Source organism: Bufo gargarizans, chromosome 7, assembly GCF_014858855.1.
Source record: "Bufo gargarizans isolate SCDJY-AF-19 chromosome 7, ASM1485885v1, whole genome shotgun sequence".
Classification (NCBI taxonomy): domain Eukaryota; kingdom Metazoa; phylum Chordata; class Amphibia; order Anura; family Bufonidae; genus Bufo; species Bufo gargarizans.
Window position 1 is genome coordinate 46,240,740 of NC_058086.1, and position 13,537 is coordinate 46,254,276.

The window sequence follows — 13,537 nt, forward strand, 5'->3', positions numbered from 1 at the left end:
TCTTGCAGCAGGCCAAGAAAATCTTTGCCCATTTTAGAAGATCTTACACGGCCATTGCTCGTCTTGCTGACGTTCAGCGGCGACACCACCTGCCCGTCAGATGTCTGATTTGTGACAGCCCGACGCGCTGGGACTCCACCTTGTATAGGCTTGATAGGCTGCTCCAGCAGCAACGTGCCGTTAACAACTACCTGTACGAACTCTGCAGCAGGACAGGTTCTAGGAAGTTTTTTTTTTTTTTTTCACCAGTACCAGCTCATGCGCGCGACTCATGCAGACTTCTGCGGCCATTTGATGAGATCACCAACTGGTCCATCGCAGCCAGGGCGCCATCAGTGACATCGTACCTTACGCCTTCTTTCTTGAGCGTGCTTTGCGTCGTGTCATTGATCAAGCCGTCGAGGAGCAGGAATATGAGGAAGTCGCAATGCTGAATGAATTCCCAGGGTGAGCTACTCCATCTGAGATAAGTCAACAACAGGAGTCTGAAGAGGAGTCAGAGGAGGATGGTGGCTGGGGGGAGGAGGACGAGCAAGAAGAGCATGCTTTGAGGGGGACTTTAAACTTTTCGGGGATCCCTGGTGTTGTCCGTGGCTGGGGGGAGGAGACTGAGGACGACATTCTCCTGGGCGATGAGCAATTTAGTGCAAATGGGGGCCTTCATGCTCCAGGGTTTGAAGAGGGACTCCCGTATAAAAATCATAAAGGGCAAGGACCAGTACTGGGTGGCAACGTACTTAGACCCCCGGTACAAACACAAAATGGCGGACATGTTACCAACATCATCATGGCAGAATGCAGCATTTCCAGGCTTTGCTGCGAGAGATGCTGCATTCTTCTGTTGCAGAAACAGCGAAACAGGTGTGGGTACCAATCCTACCGCGCCTGCAAGAGGGCGATTTGAAGATGTGTTGGCCACTTCGGATATGAGATCATTCTTTCAGCCAACCCATCGACAGCCGCCCTCCAGACAGGTGTCTGACTACATCAGGTTAATGGCCGATGTGGACTCTCTGAGAAGCGAGGAACCCCTGGACTACTGGGTGTGCAGGCTTGACCTGTGGCCAGAGCTAGCACAATTTGACATGGAACTCTGGGCTTGCCCCTCGTCGAGTGTCCTGTCCGAACGGACGTTCAGCGCAGCAGGGAGGGTCGTGACCGATAAGCGAACTCGCCTAGCTTACAACAGTGTGGACTACCTCACATTTCTAGGCATGGATCTCTGAGGCATTCAACACCTGTGATGACCACGTGTAATTGAATTTTCTCATGCCAGCCCACACACATCCGCCACCACACAGAAGAAAGAATGCTCCTTGTCTTATGTACATACAGCAGCATAAAAGACCTTTTCTGTCAGGTGAATGCCTAATTTTTGGGGCTTGCACTGGCCAAAAGTAAAATTTGGATCCAGTGACCGCCTAATGTACCTCCAGCCACTTCATCACAAGTTCTTTTCTGTCAGATGAATGCCTAATTTTTGGGGCCTTTACTCCGGTGGCCTAAAATAAAATCTTCTAGGCTCCAGCAGGGCACATTTTTGAGAGTTTCCCCTTAAGACGCATAAAAATGGCCCCTGATTAAAATACATATTTTTGGGGGAATTTTTGCCATTGATCCCCCTCTGGTATGTCACTGTCCATGTTGTGGGACTATCTGTGCACTTCTACTAAGTATTTGGTGGCTGCAAATATGACCTGAAGGTTTTTTAGGTTCGCCTGCATTAAAGTCAATGGGTCCCGTCGCAAACGCGCGGTTCACTAACATTTGATTGCGAACGCGCGTTCGCGAAATGTCCCAGCCGATGTTCGTCCATCACTAGTCTGTTACCATAGAAATACATAGGTCTGCATAGGAGCTGTATTATTTTTGTTACACTGAGCACAGGACCAGCCTATTGATTTGGGTTGTCTCGTAAGCAATACAGCTGTGACGCTGACATGCAAAGCAATGCTTCAGGTTGTGGGTCACAATGGGATAGGATGTTGCTCCCATCTAACCGTAGCCTTACGTGACCATCTGAGACCCCTGCTAGCAAAACTGAGCACTATATTGCCGTTTTCAGCATTCCTGTTATTTAAATAGGTTGTACACAATTGAAACGGCACCACACCTGTCCACAGGTAACAACTAGTATTGCAGCTCAGCTCCATTGAAGTCAACAGGACTGAGCTGCCAGACCACGCACAACCCATGGAGAGGTGCGTTTATGGAAGAAAGCAGACTACTTTTTTTAAGGCTTCGTTCACATCTGTGTTGGGGGTTCTGTTATGGGCGTCACAAATCCTTTCAAAAATAAAGGACAACAATCGTCCAGCATGCTGTGCTTTTTTGTCTAGTGAAATGACGGACACCTTTATAGTTGATGGGTTCCTTGGGCGACATTTGTGATGGATCCATCTCCAGCTTGCATTTCGTTTTTCTGTTCCTTTGATGGACCAGAAATACGGAACGTTCAGCAGGGATGTGAACAACGCCTAATCCGGTCCGACACGGACATGTGTATGGCTGCCAGTCACTACTCACCCGTGGAGCAGCTGATAAACTTTGAATGACAAAGACGACGGGGTTTCCCGAATTTTTAATGGCCTCCACAGCTTCATCGTGTGTAGCGTTTCTCAGATCTACGCCGGCTACCTGGAAATGATATTCAGCCTGATCAGACCAATACATCTGGAAACAATACTGACATTTTATACATGAGTGTTCAGAGGAAAGGCGAGGCTACGAAAGCTGTGAGCCCCACCGATCACAAGAACAAAGTGGCAGTAGGGAGAAGAACGTGATGTAGCACTAGGAACCCTGTTAGCTCCACTGACTAATGGTTGACCATGCTGCAACCTAGAAAAGTTGAGCCGAGCCGATGCCTGAGATAATAAAATGGTTGGACCCCAATCTGACTCTGGTGTTATACCCTTGTGATAAGCCACCAATGGTTATGATGACACTTGGGGTAATGGGAGCCCATGACCCGGTGTATCAATATATTGAAAAATGGAGGGCATACCCAATAGGGATTATGGGAGGACAGCCTTGGAGTCTTCAGTATGCCACTGGTCAGCACAAGCAGCAGTGCGATGTATGGAGCCCATCAAACAGCCCCCCATGAGAGCCATGTGAGTAGGACATGGGAAGAGGGGAAGATTTTAGGTTTATCTGCAGTCGCCATTGACTTTGCTTTCTTTTAGTTGCACTTACTTCCAGAATTTTATCTCCGGTCTTCAGAGCCTTGGTTCTTCCAGCAGGACTGTCCTCCAGAACCTGCTTGATAAAGATTCCTTTCAGCTCTTCCCCATTCTTCAGGCGTTTAATGATTGATTGTCCTCCAACGATACTGATCCCCAAGGAAACTTGAGGTTCTCTCCAAATTTCAACTCTGAAGATCAGAACATACGACGTGGTCAAATCAGGTCAGCAGTAAAAATGTTCAGGTGGAAATAAAGAGTCACTTACATTCGGGGAGCCCCCCAGTGGCTAAAAGTTGGGGTCTCCTCTCCTTCCCCTTCTTCCCGCTCAGGTAGCTCACTAAACGAAAAAAAAAAAAAAATGGATATTTAAGTTGTTATTTTGACTGCTATGATCAGTGACTTCGGCTCTGCTGCAGTGTCTACTGAGAGTCTGTGGTGTTCTTAAATTTCACTTCTGTCTCATCACAGGCTTGGGCAGCTGATCTGCCCTGCCCAGTGCTTTACACTGCAGCTCTTCTTAGTTGCATTGTATAAGGCTATATGCACACGACAGTGCCGTTTTTTGTGGTCCGCAAACCACGGATCAGCAAAAAACGGAAGCAGCCCGTGTGCCTTCCGCAATTTGCTGAATGGGGGGCCCATTGTAGAAATGCCTATTCTTGTTTGCAAAACAGACAAGTATAGGACACGTTATATTTTTTTTGAGGGGCCACGGAACGGATCAACAGATGCGGACAGCACATGGAGTGCTGTCCGCATCTTTTGCAGCCCCATTGAAGTGAATGGGTCCGCACCCGAGCCACAAATACTGCGGCTCAGATGCGGACCAGAACTATGGTCGTGTGCATGAGGCCTTAAGAAGAGGCTACAGACTATTTTACTATTGATTGTAGTATGATGAAGCACAGGAGAAGTTATGTGTAGAATCAAAATTTTGCCAGCGGCCCCGAGTCTTCTGCTGTAACCCTCCCAGAGCAAATGCTAGCAAATACACTTTTTCGACTGGATAATTGAATGTTCTCATATTCAGGAACTGAATTGTAAGCAGTGCACAAATATGTCCTGAAAACTAGAAACCATGTAACAGTTCATTTTTCTGAAATCAACATTGTATGTGAAATACCTGATGACCAAAATAGGGAACACCGAATAGAAAATAAAGTATACAGCGCCACCTACAGACCAAAACTGTTCCCCCCCCCCCCCCCCTAAAAAAACAACAACAAAAAAACAACAACATCTTCAGAGATGCCTAATATAATGATGGCCAACTGGAGACATGGACCCATTATGTCTCTACTGGAGTTACCTTTGAATGGAAGTCAAAGGAGCTGTGCATTCCTATTCTTAACCCCTCGCAGAGAGGCATCGCTACCCCCTGAACTAAACTATTTTGTTAGGAACAGATGACACGTGGGCAGGCAGGTACCAATAGTACCAAGGCAGGAATCATAGACAGACATAGCAAATGTCAAGACTGGTATTTTTCTTGTAAGCGGAGGGCAGAGGCCAGGGCAGGCAGCAGACAGAAGAAGGGGGTCAAGAAGCTATGACAAACACATCTTAGTAAACAAAGGAAACTAAAAGGACCTTATTGCTCAGGCACAGAGCACTGTCGGAAGTCTGAGGCACATTGGCACTGACTGAGGCATATGGCGCATGCAGGACGGTGGGCACCAGACAGACTGGTTGTTACACCTAGGATTAAAGGGGTTGGGCAGTGCTAGTATATTGATGACCCATAGATCATCAATATCAGATCCTGGGACCCCACTGATCAGATGCTTCAATGTTCAACTTCACGATCATAGCCCGCAGTTAAACAACACAATTTTCTAAAGGACTCCACATTTTCGAACTCTCCGTTTGCCACCAGTGAACGCAAACACTATAGAGTTTGATCATCAGTAAAGACCTAATGGCTCTCACAGTTGGGTTTTTGTTACAGTTGTATCCAGTCTAGACAATCCCCTAGCAGATAAACCCACCAGCCGAAAGGTCACTTTCTTGTTTTGATCGTTTGTCGCAACGGATCCGCTTGGCGGCCATACTGTTTGGATCACCTCGATTGGTTACAAATTTCACCTCTGATAATTATTAGATTGAAAACCTTAACCAATCTAATAATTATCAAAGGTGAAATTTGTAACCAATCGAGGTGATCCAAACAGTATGGCCGCCCAGCGGATCCGTTGCGACAAACGATCAAAACAAGAAAGTGACCTTTCGGCTGGTGGGTTTATCTGCCAGGGGATTGTCTAGACTCTAAACCAGAATGTTTCTATTCACTGATAGCAAGCAAATATTCTGAAAATGATGAGGAATTACAACACAAATGTGTTGCTAAACTTTTCAATAGGTAATGAAACAAGTTGGTAAAGTAACTATTCTCGGCATATTTCCATCTTACAGACTGCGCACCACTAGTGACAATTCGTCAAATGCGTCGATGCCGGTGGGGTTCAGCGAGCGGCTTCTAGAGTCTCTGAAATTCTTGAGCTGCCCTTCTGATTAAAACATATAACAAAAAAAAAAAACATAAAATCCTACCCAGAGGAGATGAGACACTAAAAGCTGATTGTCAAAAGCCGTTAATGGGACTTCAGAATATCCTTTGGAAGCCCAATTTATCATTCCATTACGGAGTAAGAAGGAGCGAGCTCATTATAACCTCATAAAATTATACGTCTACTGAAATGATGCGAACAAAAACACAATAACATTTTATGAGCTCCCCCTTACAAAAGCCAAATAGATCAAACCGTGCAATCTCCGAATGAGTGATGCCGTTCCTCCAGAAGACCCCGCGTGTCTGCAGAATCACCGATTCCGAACCCCAATTTTCAAAATTGATAAAAAGCCAAAAACATTTCACAGAAGTAAAAAAAAAAAAAAAAAAAAAAAGGTTGAAAAGTCTAGATTTACCATCTTTTTAATAAGGTCACTAATGAGGCGATGACAAATGGCCATAAGTTATTTCTATAATCTACCTTTACTGGTTATGTAGACCATTTACATTTGAATGTTTTTCCCCACTCTTTAAGGGTTTGTCTGGTTTAGAAAAGTTTTCATAGATTTGAGGAGGTTCACCTCTTGGCCGGAGGTAAGAGCAGCTGTAAAGAGAGTGTCTGTCACTCTTGAGGACCTGTCCCGTCCTGCACTGCACACCTTTAGATCGGTGGGTGTCAAACCACAGGGCACCTCAACTTACTGCTACAGAGGAGGAATCTCGTCCCCTTTGCCAAACCTGCGGCTGGTCATGGTAGATAAGAGCCACAGTTCCAAGGAGCTCCTGACTACAGGGATTCCCAAAGACCTATCATCACTTATCTTGTCTCCTTAAAAATAAAAATCGAAAGCCAAAACTATGGCAAAACTGCATCCCGATCGGCAAACATGCACCAAGTACCAGGTGAACTGTATCCAGGTCCTCGGCTCGCAGGCTGCAGTACTCGCATATGGACTAGGTCTCAGATGTTGCATCCACAGTGATGTAATGTCATGAGAGCACACTGCAAGTCACTCAAGCCTAATGCATACACAGGCACCAGGGGGACCGGTGGCGAGAGGCTACACAGGACCAAAACCTTAATGGTAAACCTTACTGGTTTTTGATTGTTTGTTTATTTTTTAAAAAAAAACTAAAAAGTAGTGTATAAAACCATGTGTAAAAAGTTTACCACTAGGAGGAGCTTACCAAAAACAGGAATTATTATTGAAATGAACCCCTTAACGCAAAATGCAGTGCATGTACGGCGGGGGAAGCTGTGCAGAACGCATTCCACCATACATGCACTGCGGGCTGATCAGGCGGGTGCAGGAGCTGCGCCCGCCCGATCACTGCAAGGGTCCGGCAGTCCCTGGTAGCCCGGTCCCTGCTGTATCCGCCGACATCGCTGTTTACAGCGATGCCGGCGGATTAACTCTTTCTATGCATAGCATCGGACTGCCTGGTCACACATCAGGTCCCACGCCACAGCAGCGCGGGTAACCGATGCACTCCTTCACCCGCCGAAAACCACTTCTATGTCGCGGTCAGCGCTGACTGTGACATAGAAGTGGTTTGCGGCGGGTAAAGATTAGAAGCGCATCGGGTCCCCGCGCTGCTGTGGCATGGGACCTGATGTGTGAAAAGGCAGCCCGATGCCATGCAGAGGCTGCCGAATGCCTTGCACCTTGCATGGCATGGGGACCTGCCTTCTACAGGTGCCCAGGAGATCCAACCTCAGGCCCGCCTCCTAGGCAACCTGTTAGTGTATGACTCAGTGTCATACACTAACAGGCAATGCATTACAATACAGATGTATTGTAATGCATTGCAGAGTAGATCAGACCTCCAAAAGTTTAAGTCCCAGAGTGGGAAAGAAATAAAGTTTAAAAATAAAAGTGTTTTCAATGAAAAAAATAAAGTTTCAAGTTTCAAATAAAAAACAACGCCCCTTTCCCCTGGTTTTATAATAAAAATAGAAAAAAAAAACAACACACACATATTAGGTATCACCGTGTTCGTAACAACCGGCTCTATAAATATATCACATGATCCATCCGTCCGATAGACACCATAAAAAATAAATAAAAAAAAAAGCTTTTTTGTCACCTTACATCACAAAAAGTGCAACACCAAGCGATTTTATAAGGTGTATGCCCCCCAAAAAAGTACCAATCTAACCAAAACCTCATCCTGCAAAAAATAAGCCCCTACATAGGACAATCGCTAAAAATTTTTTAAAAAAACTAGGTCTCTTAGACTATGATTTTTTTTGGTTTCAAAAATGCTTTAATTGTGTTAAATGTAAGATTTTTTTTTATTTTTTAAGTATCATATTAGGTATCGCCACCTCCGTAACAACCTGCTGTATAAAAATACCACATGACCTAACCCCTCAGGTTAACAAAGTAAAAAAAATAAAATGGTGTCAAAAAAGCAATTTTTTTGTCACCTTACATCACAGAAAGTGTAATAGCAAGTGATCAAAACGTAATACGCACCCCAAAATAGTGCCAATCAAACCATCACCTCATTCCGCAAAAATTATACCCTACCTAAGACAATCGCTAAAAAACAAAACAAAAAAAAAAATACTATGGCTCTCAGATTATGGAGACACTAAAGCAAGATTTTTTTTGTTTGTTTCAAAAAAGATATTATTGTGTAAAACTTAAAGTATACATATAAGGTATTGCCACGTCCGTAACGACCTGCTCTATAAAAATGTCACATGACCTAACCCCTCAGGTGATCACCTTACATTACAAAAAGTTTAATACCAAGTGATCAAAAAGTCATAAGCACCCCAAAATCTTTCCAATCAAACAGTCATCTCATCCCGCAAAAAATTAGCTCCTACCTAATGACAGTCGCCCAAAAAAATTTAAAAAATAGGGCTCTCAGAAAATGGCAACACAAAAAATGGATTTTTGTACTTGCCATAAAATCCTTTTCTTGTTGGATGCATAGGGGGACACAGGACCATGGGTATATGCCCAGCTGCTACTAGGAGGCTGACACTAGAAAGAAAAAAAGTGTAGGCTCCTCCCAGATGGGCTATACCCTCTGCACAGACACTAAACACGATTTTTTGTTTCAAAAATGCTGTTACTGTGTAAAACAAATAAAAAATGTACACATATTAGGTATTTCCACGTCCACATAACGACCTGCTCTATAAAATATCACATGACCTAACCCCTTAGGTAAACACCGTTAAATTATGGCTTTCAGAATATGGAAACACACAAAATAAAAAGCTTTATTATGCAAGACTGAAACAAAGAAAATGTAGTCACATTTGGTATTGTCGCGTCCGTAACAACCTGCTCTATAAAACTAGCTAATGATCTAACCTGTCAGATGAACGTTGTAAATAACAAAAAATAAAAACGTGCCAAAACAGCAATTTTTTTTGTTACCTTGCCTCACAAAAAGTGTAAAATAGAGCAACCAAAAATTATCTGTACCCTAAAAAAGTACCAACAAAACTGCCACCTTATCCTGTAGTTTCCAAAATGGGGTCACTTTTTTGGAGTTTATACTCTAGGGATGCATCAGGGGGGTCTTCAAATGTGACATGGCAAGTTAAAATTATCCCAGTAAAATTTGCCCTCCAAAAACCATATGGCGTTCCTTTCCTTCTAAGGAAGTTCTGAAATTTGATCTCCATTTTCCATTAATTCTTGTGGAACACCTAAAGGGTTAACAACGATTGTTTCTAAAATAGGGTCATTTTTTGGTGGTTTCTATTATGTAAGCCTCACAAAGTGACTTCAGACCTGAACTGGTCCTTAAAAAGTGGGTTTTGGAAATTTTCTGAAAAATTTCAAGAATTGCTTCTAGACATTCACAAAATGATCCAAACATGAAGTAGACATATGGGAAATGTAAAGTAATAACTATTATATGAGGTATCGCTAATCTGTTTTAAAAGCAGAGAAATTGAAATTTGGAAAGTTGAGAATTTTTGGTAAATTTGGTATTTTTTTATATATAAAAATGAAACATTTTGATTCAAATTTACCACTGTCATGAAGTACAATATGTGATGAGAAAACAGTCTCAGAATGGCTTGGATAAGTAAAAGTGTTTTAAAGTTATCACCACATAAAGGGACACATGTCAGATTAGCAAAAATCAGTCTGGTCCTTAAAGGGCTTCTGCAGTTTGTTTTAACTGATGATCTATCCTCTGGATAGATCATCAGCATCTGACCGGCGGGGGTTATCACAGGCCTTGGGGGGGGGTCTAAGCTCTGTTCACTTGAATGGAGCTTAGCCGCGCCCAGGCCAGTTGATACTAGTCGAGACGTCACTGGGCCAGAGGTAAACAGTGAGAAGGTCGTGGCGCTGCTGGAGTGAAGCTGCCTTCTCAAACAGCTGATCGGCGGGGGTCCCAGGTGTTGGACCCCTGCCAGTCAAATGCTGATGATCTATCCAGAGGATAGATCATCAGTGAAAACAAACTGTATAACCCCTTTAAGGTGAAAAATGGCCCGTTCCTTAAGGGGTTAAAGTGACAACACTGCAGAGCTGACATGTCCAGGTCAAGATGTCCATCCCCGGAGACTAGGATAAAGAGATATGGGAGGGATAGAGCGGGACCCCAGGAAGTAGGTATTTTTCTGAACTTTTCATGGCACTTCTTTAATAGGAGCTGTATACATTTATATGCTCTAGGCCAGTAATGGCCAACCTGAGGCTCTCCAGCTGTTGCAAAACTACAACTCCCAGTCTACAGCTATCAGCCTACAGCAGGGCATGGTGGTAGTTGTAGTTTTACAACAGCTGGAGAGCCGCAGGCCATGCCTGCTCTAAGCCCTATATAGTGGATGTCAAAAAAAAAGAAGAAAAAAAGAGCTCCAGCCCCTAAAAAGATATAGTATGGCTGCTGAATACTGGACCTAAAATAAACATGGAGGTAAAAGTAGGACATTCACTGAGTTTTTGCAAGCTCCAAACACAAATATAAACTGGCTGCAGCAAAGTATATGAAAAGGAAGAGAATGGAGCTTTAAAGTAAAAACCCGATCACATACACGGACGATGAACCCGGAGGACGCTGAACCCCGGAGTCTCTCTCCGTCCTGCGGCTCCTCTCCATAAAGATTGCATCTGGATCAAAAATCACGGTGGGTTCTTTAAGTAAAGAGATTTCACCTGCAGCATAAAAATAGGATGGATTAGACTGTATACTGCTGTTACATGTGTCATTGTAACAATGTATCTACCCTACTGTATACGAAGTGTAGCAGCCTGTATTCTGTCAACTTCCTGGGGCTAGGACAATAAATAGGAGTGATTCTGACAACAGATACTGTACAGGACATACATGAGGGACATGCAGACTGGTTACGGATTTGCCGCAGATTGTACCCGATGCATCAATGTAAAACCCCAGGTTGTTTGGGCTTGCCCAAATATCAAAAGGAAACCTAACTAACAAACAGCCCCTCTGCAGGTAAAGGAGCAAAAAAAAAAAAGTTGTTAGCTGTGTTTTTTGCTCAGAAAATCCACAGTTACCACAATATTCCATCATTATGACAGGTAGAACAGTGTGGAGACCCCACAAACAGCTCCGTATATCTCAGCTTCCTGTCCTCCACAATATCTCGATTGACTGCAGTCACATCAGAATTTTTAAGAGACTGTCTTTCACTGTTCGCTCCGTAATATTGTCGGATACTTACTTCGGTCCACATCTACATCAATGTTAATTTCCTCAGGGCCACGGCTATTGGCATCATACGTGTTCATGGAATCGAGGGGCGGCAATTGCGATCCGGACTCGCTCAGGTCTCGGTACTATAAAATCAAGAACACAAACAGCAGCATTAACCCCTTCTGTTCCCCAGATAGTATAATGTACATCATCATTCCCATTTTCACAGTACTGTGATTATTCCCCTCTGTAGTTCCTCCTGGAAGGGTGATCAGTCCGATTACTGTTTCCATAACTCAACAAAGAATGACGGGAGCGGCAGCAGGTGTACATGACCGCCGCTCCATGTGTGGCTGGGACCCTCATCAATCTAACCTTCATCAGCTATGCTGTGGCAGGAATACCCCTTTAAGGGTCCAGTCACACATCCGTAAGTGTTTTGCGGATCCGCAAAACACGGACACTGGCAATGTGCATTCCGCAATTTGCGGACTGCACATCGCCGGTACTATAATAGAAAATGCCTAATCTTGTCTGCAATTGCGGACAAGAATAGGACATGTTCTATTTTTTTGTGGAAACGGAAGCACGGATGCGTAAATGCGGATGCGGACAGCACATTCCAGCCCCATTGAAAATTAATGTGTCTGCACCCGTTCCGCAAAATTGCGGAACAGATGCGGACCCATTTTGCAGACGTGTGAATGGACCCTAACTTCACAGTCATATTACAAAAAATGGTGCAAGGGAGGTCTGATCATCTGACTGTATTTCATATGGCAGCCATGATGGGGTTTTTCAGGGAATTCATTATTGGTGGCCTATATTCAGGATAGTTCATCAATATCTGATCGGTGGGGGTCTGACTCGGCCCTCCTGCCGATCAGAACGGAGCTCTGGTGAGCGTTGTGGCTTCTTTCTAGGCCAGTGACGTCATATTCATTGGTCACGTGGCCAAGGTGCAGCTCAGTCCCATTCTAGTAAATGTAAACGTTAGTATTGAATCACCCGTGGGCAATGAGTGGCAAGAGAGCGCTGGATAACACAGTCAAAACAATTAAACCTCTAGAGTGAATACTTATTCTGTTAATCTGTGCTTTGTAGCATAGAGCGACTGGTGCACAGAGGTTTTTACGGCATTGAGAGAAGGTAATGTCGGAGTTAGTCTCGAGAATGTCAAAATTATTGACAGTAGTAATGTTAGTAATTCCTTGGTTTACCTTATCTTCTAATCCACAGTGGTTCCTGGATTGTTGGTCCGCTTAGGATATGGTTATTTGATGGGAAGTTGCTGATGTTGTTCTTGCGGCGTCTTCCTAGCTCACCTCTCAGCAGCCGTGCGGCTCCGGCCGGAAGCACGCGCAGCGCGAGGGAGCTTGTGTATGTGTTGCCCGGGAGACCGATGATGGTGACGTCACCAAGCAAAGTACGAGGGCCTCTGTTGGACAAAAGTTAACCAACGCGTTTCGGAGCCTATCGGGCTCCTTCGTCAGGGTTAATCCGTTCGTTGTACCTGGGTGGTTTATGTAGCTCCTCCGGTTCCCATGGCAACAGGTAAACAAAGTTCTTACAGCCACAGAAATGTCAGTATGTTTCCCTATATTAAATCTTTTTTATTATTAGTTGTTACTGAAATGCAAACAATTCTATTTCCTGATTTAATCCCACCGGGGCCAAGCTGTTGCATTTGAATATCCATTTACTTTCTATTCTAGACATCGCTTTGATATAGTCCCCTCCCCTCTTGTCTTCCTTAACCCTTTCAATGCCCCCAAACTGGGATCCTAGGAATTTGCCTTGGTGGAACTCTGAGTAGTGCCGTGATAATGGGTGATTATATGATTTTTTGTTAATATTATTAATGTGTTCCCTTATCCTGACCCTCAGTTCTCTTTTAGTTCGTCCAATATATATTTTGTTGCATGGACATTTGATATAATAAATGACTCCCTTCGTCTGGCACGTGATGAAGTCCTTGATTGTATATTTGCCCTGTTGTGTGTCCATTTGGAATGTGGGTTTGATTTGATGCTTCACGGTTTTGCAGTTATTACATAATCTGCAGGGGAAGAAACCCTTTTTATTGTATGTCTTGTCATTCGCTACATCTTTTTTGATGGACGGGGCCACCAAATTAGCCAGGTTTGGGGCTTTTTTAAAAATAAACGTCGGGTTATTAGGGATCCTGTCACCAATG

General features: G+C 44.0%; 1 protein-coding gene across 1 annotated transcript in view; it reads right to left on the reverse strand.

Moving 5' to 3' along the window:
* The window catches only part of PATJ (PATJ crumbs cell polarity complex component), a 195,574-nt gene that overhangs the window by 90,822 nt on the left and 91,215 nt on the right, over positions 1 to 13,537 (reverse strand). Inside the window, exons 22-26 of the mRNA XM_044302377.1 lie at positions 11,369 to 11,483; positions 10,718 to 10,838; positions 3,454 to 3,525; positions 3,199 to 3,376; positions 2,527 to 2,637 (exon numbers count right to left, since the gene is read on the reverse strand). Coding sequence (XP_044158312.1) covers positions 2,527 to 2,637; positions 3,199 to 3,376; positions 3,454 to 3,525; positions 10,718 to 10,838; positions 11,369 to 11,483 — 597 coding nt within the window. The remainder of the gene's footprint in view (positions 1 to 2,526; positions 2,638 to 3,198; positions 3,377 to 3,453; positions 3,526 to 10,717; positions 10,839 to 11,368; positions 11,484 to 13,537) is intronic.